The sequence below is a fragment of the Onychostoma macrolepis genome, chromosome 20, assembly GCF_012432095.1.
Source record: "Onychostoma macrolepis isolate SWU-2019 chromosome 20, ASM1243209v1, whole genome shotgun sequence".
In the NCBI taxonomy this organism is placed as follows: Eukaryota; Metazoa; Chordata; class Actinopteri; order Cypriniformes; family Cyprinidae; genus Onychostoma; species Onychostoma macrolepis.
This window is the reverse complement of record NC_081174.1, coordinates 14,636,356-14,652,854: the sequence shown is the minus strand read 5'-3', so window position 1 is coordinate 14,652,854 and position 16,499 is coordinate 14,636,356. Positions and strand designations below refer to the sequence as shown.

The 16,499-nt window shown below is 36.8% G+C and overlaps 1 protein-coding gene across 8 annotated transcripts in view; it reads right to left on the bottom strand.

Annotated features, from left to right (window-relative positions):
* The window catches only part of lnx1 (ligand of numb-protein X 1), a 40,829-nt gene that overhangs the window by 13,787 nt on the left and 10,543 nt on the right, over nt 1–16,499 (bottom strand). For 4 of the 8 annotated variants that reach the window (XM_058756746.1, XM_058756747.1, XM_058756750.1 and 1 more), the window contains 2 exons: nt 3,411–3,664; nt 1,528–1,683 (listed from right to left, as the gene is read on the bottom strand). In XM_058756746.1, coding sequence (XP_058612729.1) covers nt 1,528–1,683; nt 3,411–3,664 — 410 coding nt within the window. Of the gene's footprint in view, nt 1–1,527; nt 1,684–3,410; nt 3,665–3,788; nt 4,287–16,499 lie in introns of those variants that run through there. The other 4 variants (XM_058756748.1, XM_058756751.1, XM_058756754.1 and 1 more) reach the window with 3 other exon arrangements.

The window sequence follows — 16,499 nt, the reverse complement described above, 5'->3', positions numbered from 1 at the left end:
AAAAATAAGGCAGTGCAACAATGATAATAATAAGAAATGTTTCTTAAGCATCAAATGAGTATTAGAATGATTTCTGAAGGATCATGTGAAAACTGGAGTAATGGCTGCAGAAAATTCAGCTTTGCCATCACAGGAATAAATTGTATTTTAAAATATATTCAAATAGAAACATTTATTTTAAATTGTAGTAATATTTGAATTTTTTTTATTGGATTTTAATCAAATATATGTAGCTCTGGTGAGCATGAATGACTTCTTTTCGAAAACTTAAAAGTAATCATACGACCCAAAACTTTTGAACAGTAATGTATATTGTGAAACATATATAAATATTGTATTTTTTCTATAATATTTCTTTTAAATTATCACTACATGACGAATAGAAAGAGCACAAAAGAATCACTGTTAGAGGAAACTGACCAATCAAAATTTAAAAAAGGCCTTTATAACCAGTCACTATTAGAGGTAACCAATCAGTTTTGAGTGTCCTATGTGTCACCAAGCGTGCTTGTGGTTAAGACAACAGGAAGAGCCTGTACAATCAAATTTAGCCAAACTACTGATGAAATCCAAATTACTGAAGGAGCCATATGCAGCTATAGAGCTAGTGTTATATCAGGCACAATTCATACTGTAAATTTGTTTATAATATGCATATGCTATGCATTTCTATTTGTTCTGAGTGAAAGATTCGTACTGCACCTGTGCCTGAACAGACTTTTAACTACAACCGGATTCGGTAACAATCTCTGTGATTTGTCTCTCCTTATCTTTATCCATCCCTTCTTTCTCCATTACACACACACACCCTCTTTCGTATCCGCCTGTTCTCCACAATCTGCAGTTTCTCTTTCAAAGTCAATATTTTCCTCTCATCTCATCTGATTGCTTGCTGGAAGAGAGAAAGTGAAGCTCATTACTACCGCAACCAGGGTGTTACATAACGAACACAGACACACACAAACGCTCATCAGTATTTTCCTCACTTATTTTCAATCTCCCAAGCACTCTTTTTCTCTTTTGTTTTCATTCAGAAAGCAACCCTCTCACTCAGCGTTCATCTGTCCAGTCCCTCTGTCCCGACACACTGCTTCATTTCCTCTCTGTCTCTCTCTGACAAGTCTCCTCAGGCTCCATCTGCATTATTAAAGGACCATATGCTACTGCGGGGCTGAGCGGACCCAAACCAGACTGTCACCTTCTGACACACTCCCTTTCTCCTTTTATTATCCATTGATATTGGTTTAGCATGCTATTGAATGATATTCATAGGACAGTTCATGTTTGATGAGGTGCTATGCAATAATGCTTTATAACAGCACAGTTACACTACATAGTTAACAATTATAAACATGCTTACATGCTTAACTGGTTTAATTTGGTCTAGCTGGTTACCTAGTCGGTCTTCTTCTGGTCTAGCTGGTCTCCTTGCCAGTTCAGGTTGGTGTTTAGCTGGTCAACCATCTGGATTCCAGCTTGATCAGCTGACAAATGCCCGAATACAATACTTGCAAGACCCACACTCACCCTCTGGTGGTATGTTGGCGTTTCTGAGGTTATCTCGCTCCTCTGTGGTCTCATTGGCCACTGCTGTCCCACTCTTGGTCCTCCTCAGGACACTGAAGGCTCGATTCAGGCGGCGAAAAGAGCGACTACGCACTGACGTTCTGTCAAAGTTGCGATCTGTGAATGAATGTGAGAAGGAACTGAGTGAGAAAGGAGGAGAAACAAATTTAGCTACTAAACATGCCTGGACTTGTCCCTCTTCTGCTGTCCACTTCCAGCCAGTCAGAACTGAGTCGGCACACAGTAGCCAATCAAATTGTCTCTTTTTTTTTTTTTTTTGCATAATGCATTGCACCTGCAGGCCAAGTGATGAACATCTAAAGTAAGCAGCACCTGCTGGTGCTGTATTGTGGACACTGCAGTAAGATTGTAACTTTTTCAGGTCAGACCTGAATCAGCACAGAACAGTGTTGGACACTTTTTTTCTGCATGTCTGTGTAACTTAAGTCATCACAGATGAAAGTTTCAGACGAAAATAAAACTATATTATGTACACACCCTTAACATTTCGATACATCCAAGATTTTCAAACACCCTCCAGGTGATCAGTGGAGAAAATATATAAAATTTACAGTGCATTACGAACTAATGATCTGTTAAGTTAGTTTTATGTTCCTGAAGTTAGTTAACGTTCCTAAAGGAAGTTATTATAAGTGTGGATTTATTAGAAGTTGAGAGTCTGTAAAGGTTAAAACCCTTTTTCTATCTCATTCCTCTACTCTTTCAGTCTTTCTGTCCTGATGGACAAAGTTCTGACAGAAGCAATGGCCGGATTGGAGGCAAACAGCTTGTTCAGCTGCAGTGTCACACTGTTTCCAGTCCCAAAGCCAGAAATGCTGGTGCAGCAGCATTTATTGTCCCCATTCTCCAGGCTTCATGTTTCGAGGGGACGTCAGACAATGAAACACATCTGAACTACTTTGTGGAGGTCAGGAACAGGCCTCATAAAGTATTTATAAGGCATATTTGAACTATTCCCTTTCTCTATATCCTCCTCTTTGTTTCTTTAACTGCAATATCAATTGTGTGTCTCAGCTGAGCCTTTTCAGACATGCCGTTTGAATTGATTTTTCCGTAAAATGACATAAATGGCGCAGAGGGCTATACTTCGAATAATTGACATTAGTCAGATTAACTGTCTCAGTAGGCATGAAGGAGGAAAAGACAAAGATTTATAGTTATATGTGGAGGATGTCCTCAAATGTACAATTCATAATTAAAAAAAAAATGGTGTGTGTGTGTATATATATATATATATATATATATATATATATAGAAAGAGAGAGAGAAATACACAAAAAATTAATAGGGTGTCCTAAAAGGCGAAATGACCAAAGAAATTTGACCAAAGACCAGACTTATTTGCTCTAAAATGTTTTTTTTAATTATTATTATTTTATTATATATTAAATAATTATTAAATTAATAAAAGTGTTATTAAATAATAAAAATTCTATTTAACATTAAATTAATGAATTATGTTATATATAATACAATTACACACACACACACACACACACACACACTAATTGTATTATATAAATATATATATATATATATATATATATATATATATATATAGTATTGTATTATATGTATTATACATATAGTGTGTTTGTGAAATTAAATATATATTATAAATATATTATTTAGACAAACATACTATATATATATATACGATACAAGATTATCCTATATATTACCTAAAATGTGTAATGTAATGGATTACGTTACTAACTACTAATTTGAAATCAGTGACATATTACAATTTGTAAGTAATCTACCCAGCTCTGTATATATACATTACTATATATATATGACAAATAAGTGATGTGTGCACTCACACTCACTCTTCCTTGAACCACTGCGTGCTGCCAGGCTGGTGGTGCTCCCAGATTGGCTGTTATCTTCCACACTGGGCTCATAGGCGGGGTTAACCAGGCCAGGCTCATCTGATAGGAGGGCGATAGCAGAGGAGGGGCATCCCTCCCCGGGCAGTGCCGCCACAGTAAGCTCTGAGGTGCTGTCTGTGCAGTCTCCCTCCTGAGAGCGTCGCTTTCTCTCTGCTGAGAGCCCATAGTGTGACGCTCCTTTACACCTGTGAGAACACACACACCGACAACTAGGTCAGCAAGATACATTACCATACAATGAATGTGCCATCATCTACTGTATGTGCCGGTTAGGAAAGCAAAGTCACGTAGAGGAGACTGAATAATTACATTGTTGCAAGAGGGTGTATTTGGACTTGTACTTGATCTTTGTGAGTCTGCATTCTGGTGTAGCTGATATATTATGCTCCACTGTCGCAGAGCAGACCAACAAACAAATACGTTTCGCCCCAGGAAGCATGGGAAACAGACAAAGACTAGAATATAAAACACCTCACCTTTGAAATGAGATTCCTTACTTTACAAAACTAACCATGTGTTAAAGCTATCTCTTTATGGCCTTACTGTACTCACAGGCAGATGCTAGTGTAGATTACATATGAACGTATCCAGGCTTCAATTTGTACTCAAGAACATTTCTCATATGTCACTATGTTCACACACAGACACGGTGACAAGCAAATAAACCATCAGCCCGTGATTAGACGCACAAGTAAACCCTCATACAAGGTCACAGGTTTTCCTCCATTCTGAATCCCTGAGCTTTACTGTCCTTTCTGGTGATAAGCAATATGCCTGTCCACACTGAATGAAAACTTAGAAACTGCTGTGATCCAATCACATCCAGACAGAAGATATTTGATGTTTTATTTTATTCAATGAGGTTTCAGTGTAGAGGTAAATTGGTACTGTAAGGAGACAGACTGACTGATAGATCGATCGACTGACAGATGGATAGATAGATAGTGAGATAGATAGATAGATAGATAGTGTTGCGCACTTGTGATTGGTTATTTTCATCAATGCTAAATAGTTGGGTAAAAGTGTTATGCTAACAAGAAAACAATAAAATAATCTCAAACAATTTCAAAGTGAATGATGGCACCATTATGGCGGCTGCTGGAGCAGAGATCTCTCTCGCTCTGAGGGCCGGCTGTGAAGAGATAAATCAATGGGCGGACACATACAGGCAAAAAGATGTGTACAGCACCAGGAGAGATGCCATGCCTTGGGGACCTGATTTAAAATAAAGCATTTTGTCTCAGTATTCATGCCTGTCTTCACCCTCATAGACGCCATGAGAGAGAAAGTGAGAAAAGGTATGTGTGGCAGAGAGCCTGACACTGGCAGTATATCTCACTTACTGCTGACCACTGATTGGAGTGCCTCAGGTGTGCAAACTTAATAACAGGCCTAAAAGAACAACGGCTGCTTTCAATCAGGTTCTGTTACAGTGCTGATGAAAGATCTCAAATCCTGCCTCACACTGGTCGATTGACAGTGTGTCAAGATAAAATTGTGGCTTAGGAGTTTTCTGTGATGACAACTACCACTCTTATATAACCTAACCCTGATACAGACAGACAGACAGATAGATAGTCATTTACAGCTAAATGGTAAGAACTGTACAGTAAATGAAAGGCACTCTTGGCCTCTTCTGTGGCCATCAGAAGCAATTAGTGTGATTACCTGAGAGGAAAACTTCATCTCCTTATATTATGTAACACAGGGCCTCCGTGGAGACCAACCAGTGGTCAGCTGAGTTGGGACACTGTTAGTTCAGTTCAGGATCTTTCCTCCTTGATCTGAGTCTGTCAATCTAAAACACTTACATCATTCATAAAGTTGCAAAGAAGAGTCTCCTAAGTGAGTTGCATTGCTAATAAAGCCAAGTTTTTCTCTTAGAGGAGAGAGAGGAAAAGTACATGTCATGTTCATGAAGGGTCATTGATTTTTGTTTTTGTTCTGCACCATACAAATACTTGTCTAGTGAAGGCTCCAAAAAGAACAAAAACAAAACAAAATGCAAAACAAAACAAAACAACAAATCTTTACTTGAGAAGTAAAATGACTTTAAGATTACAAGATTAAGCCTTGTTTTCTGAAAAATGATCAAAAGTTAAAGAGTTAGTTCATCAAAAAATGAAAATTAGACCACCCTCATGGCATCCTAAGTTTTATATGACTTACTTTTTTCAGATGAATCCAATCAGAGTTATATTAAAAATTGTCCTGGCTCTTCCAAGCTTTATAATGGCAGTGGGAAGGTGTTTCTGTTTAACAGTCTAAAAGAAATGCAATAAAGCGCATCCATCCATAATAAAGGCGTCTTATAGTGAATCGATAGTTTTTAAAGAAAAGTATCCATTTAAAACATTATAAACACTTTTTTTCCGCTAAATGTCATACGTGCTCCTGTAAACAAACGTTGGTTTTCACGAGACTGGCATATTCTCATCAGCGCATGCGCTGTCCTACGTTATCCGCCCAGAACTGCTTGTGAGTATGACCGTTAGCGCAAGCTAGAGAAAACTGTTTCTAACGTTTTAAATATGGATATTTTTCTTACAAAAATGCACTGATTCGCTACAGGAGGCCTTTATTCACCCCCCAGAGCCGTGTAAGGCACTTTTTATTATGTATGGATGCGCTTTATTGGACTTCTTTTGGACTGTTGAATGAAAACACCCACCCATGCCATTATAAAGCTTAGATGAGCCAGGGCATTTTTTAATATAACTCTAATTGGATTCGTCTGTAAGAAGAAAGTCATATACACCTAGGATGCCTTGAGGGTGAGTAAATTATGGGCTAATTTTCATTTTTGGGTGAACTAACACTTTTAGTGTCTACTTAAAAAAAAATGTTAAGAAAATACTTTTTTGCAATGTTGATTTAAGCGTTTAATGGAACAAGACAAATCCTCACCAAACAGTCCTCAGGAAGCTCTGAACGCTGTAGCAAATGATACTATCTGTGTTAATATAATAATATTACTTAATATTGCACAGTGCTGTGCTGTGTGCATTTGCGTGCAGAGAGAAAGAGATGCGGCACAATGGTCTTGTCTGTTTCTTCGTTAATGGGCTTAGGCAGATGTTAATTAAAACAGGCTTTCCTGTTAGAGATAAAGCAGCGGTCTGTGGTCTGAAGTCATAAGCCACGTTTTGTCCTGACAGACTCACATATAAACCATGCAGCCACAATAACAGCAATCCAGAGGTTATTGTTTAATCCAACTATCCCGTTATATGAATGATGGCATGTGTCAGTCACCTTGCACCCAATTTCGTCTTTCATTTTTATTCTCTCACACACATACGCAGCCATATGGACAGGCAGCAGGACACAGAGCAACAGAGAGAGAGAGAGATTAACAACTCTCATGCACTTTTCCATCTCTCTCTCCCCATGTTCCAATCGTTTTATTCGTTCACTTCCTTTCCATCTCTCAATCTTCCCTGGACCCCGACCCCCAACTTCCTCTTCTCATGCAAACTTTTCCCATCACTGTCATCCATCTTGCAATCTTTCAGTTCAAAGTTTTCTTAAAGAGACAGTACATCCAAAAAATTATCATTATTTTTATAGTCATTATTTACGCATCCTCATGATTTTCCATACCTGAATGCTGTTAATATACATATAATTGAATGAATGAGTGAGTGAGTAAACGAATGAACGAACGAACACCTTTGTCCAGTGCGGAAGTCATTATCAAGAAATGTCATTGATTCTTGAGTGTCTTGAAACAAAATCCCCAATATTATTTTAGAATCATTTATTTACTATTGCCATGTTCACGTTTTAGTAATTGTGTTTTTGTCATTTTTATTCTTTTTTTTAAATGTTTATGTAGTTTTTTTTTTGTTTTTTGTTTTTTATTAGATTTTAGTTTATTTAGTTTTAGTTATTTAGTTATATAGTTCAAGTTAAACTAAATAAAAAAAGTAACAATTAACATTTTTTTTTATTTTTTTTTTATCTTACTAGATTTTAGATTCACTGGTTTAGTTAGTTTTAGTTATTTAGTAAGTTTATTTTTTCAGAGATGCAGTTACAGATACATTTAAAAAAAAAAAAATCTAAAATCAAACCTTGCTCTTCATTTTTATTTTTACCCTGTTTTTGATTGTGATTGCGGAGATGTAGGCCAAAGCCTGGAGAGACCTCATAATGACCTGACAAAACGAGGGAGAATTATGTGCTCCTCTCCTCTTGATAATAATGAAATTAATCTCCAGAATATTCCGCTGGCTACTTACAGCTCGGACACACTAAATCCAGTACACTAAATCTTTGACTACAGACATCAGAACACACAATAGTCTGAATCTAAGTCATCAAAACCAGATCGACGTTTCAATCCTCTTTTGAGTGAATGGATTATCTTGAACCTAACTGAATAACACAGCCCTAAGACTGGGATATACTAGTCTTAGGCACACATATAAACATATTTCCATCAGAGCGAGATGCCAGACTCAATTCCTGAAACTGACCTAAAAAGTCCTTCACACATACACACACATTTAGTGTGTTTCAGTCTAGTACTGTTGCAGGACTTATTGTTTTTGACTGATTCTCATGGTGAAGGTTAGATTTTTGTCATCCCTCACATAAGCACACAGTAACATATATTATATTATATTATTTAGGGCTGTCAAAATGATTAATCATTATTAATTGCATCCAAAATAAAAGTTTGTGTTTACATAATATATGTGCGTAATATAAATAAACACACACATACATGTATATATGTAAGACACACACACACACACACACACACTAATTTGTGTATATGTGTATATTATATAGATATTTAGATTTACAGAAATAGATAAATAATAGCTAAAGGCTGGGTTGTTCTAAGAGTGGCTGAGAGCTATTAAAACCTAAAAATACTAGTACACTTTGAACTACAATTAATAATTTGAATGCAAAGTTTATACTTATTAATTATACTTTTCTATATATCTATATATGACACCCTGGATGCATTTAAAAAGCATGCTACATCAGATACTCTAATACATTCCTCCTCTGCATTCATACTCAAGTGTATTCATTTTAAGGGAAGCAGAGGTATCATAAAAATGTGAGATATTCCATCCCTTCCCCCTGGAATCTCCACTGCTAGCCTGCTAATCCAGACCCAAGCATCAGGATAATCACAGCTCAGTGTACGACTGACACACAGAGAGGAGAGGACAGAAATGTCATCATCATAGCTCACTGCTGAACCACTGAGAAAGAGAGAGAGATACTAAATCACGCCATCATCGCACGCAATCAGCACTCTTATAAGTGGCTACACTGGCATACACACACACACACACACACACAAACACTTGCTTACACGCACACTGCAGCAGTTAAAGAGCCGGAGACTGTAGTTGTCCGACAGACAGCATTGCAACGCAACGCTGCACCAGCACAAAATGCATTTCTGACAAAACTGCAGCACATTCAGTTCCGATTGACATCTGAAATCTCAGAGCGCTGCAGGATATTGTGTGTGTTCCTGCAACCAGCTCAGTGTGTTTGGTATATTGCAGGGGTTTCAAACCAATTATTTAACTATAAATGTAAAAATTATATTATATTATAGGCCTATTATATTATATTAATTTGATGTTAATTTCTATAAATTATATTAATCAAATCATCATTTTAAAATGTACATTATATTTTATATTTTACTTTATATTTTGTAAATTTGTTAATATATATATATATGTGTGTGTGTGTGTGTGTGTGTGTGTGTGTGTGACCCTGGATGACAAAAACTACATCTTAAGTGTCAATTTTTCGAAATTGAGATTTATACATCATCTGAAAGCTGACTAAATAAATCAAATATTTAGTCTAAATATTTGGACGAGATACAACTATTTGAAAATCTAGAATCTGAGGGTGCAAAAAAATCTAAATATTGAGAAAATCGCCTTTAAAGTTGTCCAAATGAAGTTCTTAGCAATGCATATTACAAATCAAAAATTAAGTTAAGTTTTGATACATTTACGGTAAGAAATTTACAAAATATCTTCATGGAACATGATCTTTACTTAATATCCTAATGATTTTTGGCATAAAAGAAAAATGTATCATTTTGACCCATACAATGTATTTTTGGCCATTGCTACAAATATACCCCAGCGACTTAAGACTGGTTTTGTGCTCCAGGGTCACATATATATATATATATATATATATAAATGAATTCATTAATCAAAATTTGAAAGATATTTAATTTAATATAAAATCTATTTGAATTTATATAAACAAAGAAAATACAAGGATAGCTGCAATACGTCAAAAATTGAAATGCAGAAAGTGAACATTGATTTGCGGGTTAAACTAACAGGAGTTGAGGGATCATAATGTATGAAACTTTGTCTAGTTTATAGTAACTTAAGCCTCCTGATACAGTGTATGTGATGTATTGAGTGATATAATGCAGAGGTCTTGCCCTTTCTTCATTGCGTGAACAATCGTAAACAGAAATGCATCATAAGTTGTGCTCAGTCTGTCTGATCTCTTTAATTGCTCTGACATGTTTGACTTGGAAGGCATGCGCACACATATAAATGCAGTTTAATCAGTCTTTGTGAAGTTTATCAAAGGAGGTGTCTTCCTCCTTATCTGTACTTAATCTGCTGATGGGCTTGAAGATCAGAGCTTCAGTGCAGCAGGAGGAAGGATTAAGGAAAGTAATAATCTTAGGGAGAAATAGACGGGAAGGAGGAGGGTGAAGGAGACACAAATCTTTTTTTCTTTGAGTCTTTTGGAGTTGTGACGTATTCATGTCAAGTAATTCATTGTCTGGAGGATTACACTCTCATGGCAAACGCTCTGAGAGAACTAGTATGACCGGAGAAGAGGAGAGACAGATGAATGGCCAAGGAAAACTTTTAAACTTTTAAAACCATTTAAACTTCTCAAAATTTCACAGCCTGTTTTTTCCCCTTTATCCTTGTGTGAACTCTGTAGCTACTAGTAGCTTTAAATGAAGGGCAATTGATTGGGCAAACAAATAGTCTAAGATATATCAACAATTAATTAAATTAATTAATATATACAACTAATATATATTAGTATATATATATATATATATATATATATACACACACACATAAGTAAGAAACAGGTTATTATTCATTATTTCAGATTAATATTTTCATCTCAATTAAATAAAATAATGCTATATATATATATATTATATACACATATGTATATATATATATATATATATATATATATATATATATATAAATGAACAATTATTAATTTAATCATCAACTCATCAAATTTAGTTGTAGTATTACTGATATACCATCATATTTTTGTTAATATTTTTAATTAGGCTTATTTAGTATTTTTCTGTTTTCATTTTGATTTTAATTAAAGTTTTATTATGTTGTGTGCTTTTGTCAGTTTTATTAGTTTTTTATATGTCTATATAGTTTGTCATATTTATCATGATTTTTAGTTTGTTTAGTTTTAGTTTTTTTTTTACTAAACAAAAATGTATTCTTTTTTAATGGTTAAGTTCTAGTTTTAGTTAACAAGAATGACCTCGTTCAATACATCTGAAGTTGCATTGGAATTAAAAATACAAATAAAAACACTTTGCCACAAAAACACAACTTTATCTTTATCACCTATCCCATATGAACAGTGACACAAACAATACAGCATTAACCAGTTCCCTGTGCTGAAGCCGTGTCACATGACTCACTCAGCCAACCAATGATCTCACACTGGCAGCCTGCAAGGACAGTTATGCAGACCTCCCTTTCCCTCCACCATGTCTTTCTCTCTCATACCTTCTTTCTATACCTTCCTCCTCCCCTCCCACTTCTCTGTTTCCCTTCTTCTCTGTGATGAGAACAGCAGGATGAAGACAGCAGCAGATTTATGTTCATCCCTCTACCCCCCTCCCCACCCCCAGCTGAGCGACCGCATTGACTTTATTTCTCACATTCTCTCTCTCTCTGTGTGGAACCAGGACAGTGATCTGCTTTAGTTCTCTAATGTGTGCAGGAGATAGCGCTGGAGTGTGTGTTATCTTTGCTCTGAGCGCTTAACATTAAGACCTGTGCACAGTCTGAAGCGGTAGATACAACTGACCCGCTCTCATGGCAGACGGTGAGTGCGCCCTTTCCATGCCATCCATTTTGCGTTTGAGTGTTGTTCTGCAAAAATTCAGTCGGAGCCAAGGACAGAACTGACACCCCAGTGGTGCGTTTTAAGCATTTTTTAAGACACTTGTCCCCCAGTGAACGTGCGTGTGCTTGTGTACTGAAGGTTTAAAATATGCATCTATCTTAAGAGCGTAAAAACATCTTCAGAGGAGGTCACTGTTGGTTTCTGTGTATATGTGTAATCTTCTGTTTATTCACACTTTAGCTTCACTTGAGCTGCTCTGCTTGGCCTAGTTTTCCAGATATCTTCACATATGCGGTCCTCTCTGAGTGTGCCACACTAGTTTTTTACACTAGTGCGCGAGAGCCAATTCAAACTGAGAGGCCGTGTATTTGTATCTTTGATGATTATGTTTCAGTATTATTATAGACGTGATGTGCTAAAGCGACAAACAAAATCTTTAAAACTCACTATTTCGAGTTTTTGTTTCTGTGGTAAAATGCCAGGTAACTCCACATAAAACCTCACTGGTCCTAAGTAGCATTTCCTCGTGTATATGAAGCGCATATTAGTGTGATTGAGGCTGTAAACAGAGACCTGTTCTGATTGGCTGTGTTTTGTGATTGACTGTGACATGCCACACCCCATTTCAGGCTCAGTGTGAACTCACAAATTGCTCGTAGCTGGAATCTCATTGCACCATGTCTTAAGAAATGAGCTTCATCCAAAATCACATACTATCTTATAGTATAGTATCTTAGAGTAGCTACTGAATTTTATGAGAAACTTATTTTACAACCATTAAAAAAAATGTCAAATGTCAAAAAAGGTACAAAGCTGTAAGGCCAGTACTCTAAGGTACAAAAGCTAAAAGGTACATCTTTGTACCTTATTTAGCCCTAAATGGTACATAGTGCTAGTAACTTAAAAGCATATTTGTACTTTTTTTGTACCTTTTTTCTGAGTGTATATTGTATAAAATTTATGATCCAGATGTCATGTGGCTTGCAGACTTGTGTTGCATTCACATCTCCTCTCCCGTGGCCTCCATTGGGTGTGCACATCAGATTCTCAGCAGAAGTAACAGTTCATCTTTTTGCCTAATATTTTATGAATTGTGTGAATTGAGACTTACTACTCTTTTCATACACTGTTTTTCACCTACTCTATAGTAAGGAACTAGGCATATTAAGATGCAGTGATGGTGTTATTATAGATTTAAAAAGTATAAAACTCTGCAGAAATGACCATTCATATGTCTACATTTATAAAGTTTAATCAAGTCACTCTGACACTTTGCAGGTCATTTGCATTTGCTTTTCCACCATTATGTCACTCGAAACTCATTTGACTATCAAAATACACATCAAAATGCTTGGTGATCACTATCTGCAAAGTTCAGTTGAAATTTTACTTGACTTATTAAAATATGTATTAGGATTTGAATCCGGGTCTATGTGTGTTTTGTCTGTCTGTATATTGTTGGATGAGTATTTAATATATATCTATATGTTACACGCAAACAGGAAACCCATACCCTCCACTTCCTGTGCCTTTCCTAAACTCTCTTACCAGTTCCCAGCAGTGACAGAGCACCCAGCCCAGGTGCAGATCCAGCCCTGAGCTCAGGTGCTGAGCAGGGAAAAGGACTCTGCCAACTTTCTGTCTCGGATGCAGCTAAAGTGTCGAATTAGCAACAATGTTTTTGCTCTTCCTGCTCCTCATCATCATTAACCTGATGAGGAAGGCGAGAGGATGCAGAACAACTGCAGAGCAACTGCAGGACAGACACTTAGGTGAGAGCGTCCGACAATCTGTTGAACTCTTGCTCTCCGGGGAAGGCGCTCAGAAGCAGTATTTGACTCTGCAGAGGAGAACGTGGCAGTCACATTTAGGTCATCCTTTTCATTTGTCTGAAGACCACTTTGATTTTGCAGGCTCGCACCAGTTTAAGGTACATGTGCTTGTGAAAACTGAAATTAAAACTTAATGAGTAATTACAAGGAAGGAAAGCTGACAAGAAGTAATTATTTGGAGATAACCAGCTATCTCTGACATCTCTTATTAATGACTGAGAATAAAACAGGACTTTGGTTCTGTCTTTTGTAAGCTGTGCCACAATTCAAAATGATAATTGGCTGCCTGCCATGCAACAGGCACTTTTTAAGGGTGGGATATAGAAGGGATTTGACTCCCATTTCATATCCCCAAATTTGTTAACAATAGTGGATATACTGTATATCTGTACATACATTACTGCTGTCTTTTCAGTAATGGTTCTTACTTATATATGTTATAGTACATAGAACATGGTTTCGACATTTCGTTTCTTTTTTCTATGCTGTATGTTGTTTGTGTGATGTGCCTTGGCACAGATAAGTAGATGGGTTATGCGGTCACTGAGTGAGCCAGCGAATGCCGCAGGACAAACCGCTCACGTTCAGCGGTCATCCGCTCACTATGCCTGAAAATAAGGTCAGCACGGCAACACACGGCCCCACAGCTACAGCCCTGTTTTCTCACTACACGTGCGTCACCCTGATGACGACATGCTGCTGTCTGACCAAAGCCATGCAGACATACTCAAATGCACGTACGCAAAATCAATCACCGTTCCCCACACCCATAACTGATCTATTCCTAAAAGAAAAATATAAACCAAGTTGAAGTGCACAAATCAAAACCATATTCAGAGTGTCATACTAACAGGGATCAGCCTTCCAGCCGCTCTCATTCACATTCATATGAGTCAGAGCAGCCAAGCCGCTTTCAAACACAGCTGTATCGTGACACAAATCTGATTCACAAGAACTGTGTTTCCAGCCCACATATGCCACAATAACGTATGAAAGCTCTAGACATCTTAGCACGGCCCTCAAGAAGTGTGATGTCCTACCTCTAAAGTACATCTTAACACTTTAACACTTTCTTTTGAGGTAACCTGACATCGCATTAATGGTAACAGAAGCTCCTCACACCTATCTGGCTGGGTTAAAAAGTCAGTGTGAAATGTGGACAGACAAGATGATCTCATTAGTATTCATAGGCTTTCATGTGAAACATTTATATTTACATTTGGATAGATACGAAATGTGCAATATCATCATATTGACAGCATCTTCTGATGACAAAAAATGCTCAGGCACAATCTGATAGCGGGACTCTCATTTAGCAGTGAACTATGGAAAAACTTTGTCAGAAAAAAAAAAAATTAATTGACAAAATGATCTATTTCAATCTCTTTAAAATATTTTCAAATCCTTTCAGAAATTTGCGTTCTTGAAACCAATATAATGTCCAATTAGGTGAATATTTTAACTGTGAAATACAATAAAAATCTAACTATTCATTACATGAATTCAACATTCCATGAATCTCATTAACATTTGCATGAAATTTGTTCATGCGTGTTTATTTTACATTTCAGATTCTGTGCAAATGTTGGAAGGACACATCGTTCAGTAGTGCTTTATTATGTGTCTAGAAACCAAACCAAATGTGTCGAATACCACCTGATAAAGCATGTGCAGACACATCCAACATCACACAAACATGAAAAGGCACATCTCAGCATACCTTTACACTCATGCAATGCACAAGATACACCTACACATCCATAAAAGCACTGGGAAGCAGAAGTGTTTTGAACAAATAGAGCTGGACTGGAGATTGTTAATATCCATTCTCCTGTCCCATATCAATAAAGCGAGACTATCCACTGGCAAATTAATTTCCCAAAAGAGTGTAAATACTGACTATGATTATGACTGTCACACTATCAAGACATCCTGACCAGTCCGAATCATTGGCTCAATCAATGGCATAAGTTTGAGGTGGGGTACCTGCGTGCCCGAATTGTTTTTGCAATACCGTTTAGTGACACTAGTGGTGCAGGAATCACACAATTCACTGCTTTCAGTATTATTAGTAATGCTGTTTATCAGGTAATGTGCCTCTGAGAACAAACACACATCAAACATCTGCAACAGTGCACAGAGAAGATTAATGTTTAATTCAAAGTCTAATTAAGCATGTCAAAGCATAAGAGAGAAAGGAAATGTGTGTGCATGTGTATTCAAAGGAAGATGGGCAGCCTCAGCCGAGATCAAACATTCAGGATATCAGCTCTGGCAGACACTGTTTACACCTGGTATTAACATTAATTTCACAAGTGGTCAGTTCTATATTCAAGTGTAAACACAGTCCAAAACAGTTGCAATCTGAACACTCAGACAACATACGGAGGTAGTCAGAAACGCATTTGTCCCAGACAAAATAAAAGGACCTCACGCCTCTCAATCATCAGTTGCACTAAAACAAGGGTTTACTTTATTGGTTATGTGCAGTTTTTAAAGAAAATTATTTCTAATTGAAAAAAAAATTGGAATGCAAAACATATCGAAAGACCTAAAAGTATATTTGGCAGCAGAGTGGTTATATGAAATGGTAATACCAAGTAAACCTGTCTTGCCTGAACACTTGTGACTGGATCACCTGAGATAGATGTTAATACAAGATACTAGCATGTGTGTGATTGATTTTGCTATCATTCTTATCCATGAGTGAATGCCCACCACAGCACTACAGAGAAATCTGTGAGAAGTTCAACATACGATAACAAAGAAAGACAGAAAGTAAAAGATACTGATATGTAAAAAATGAAGAGAGACATTCTGGGCAAAGCAAAACACAGCTAGCTGAAATACAAGAAAGAAGACCAGTGTGTGTGAGAGAGATGAGAATAGAAGCTTTCTGTCATATGATGATGATTAACGACCGTGCTCCCATCAGCCAGCCAAACAAAAACGGACTAACAACGCCTCTCTCTTCTCTTTTTCAACGCATACATGTCTACCCATGACACTCACATACACAGGGACATAAATCATA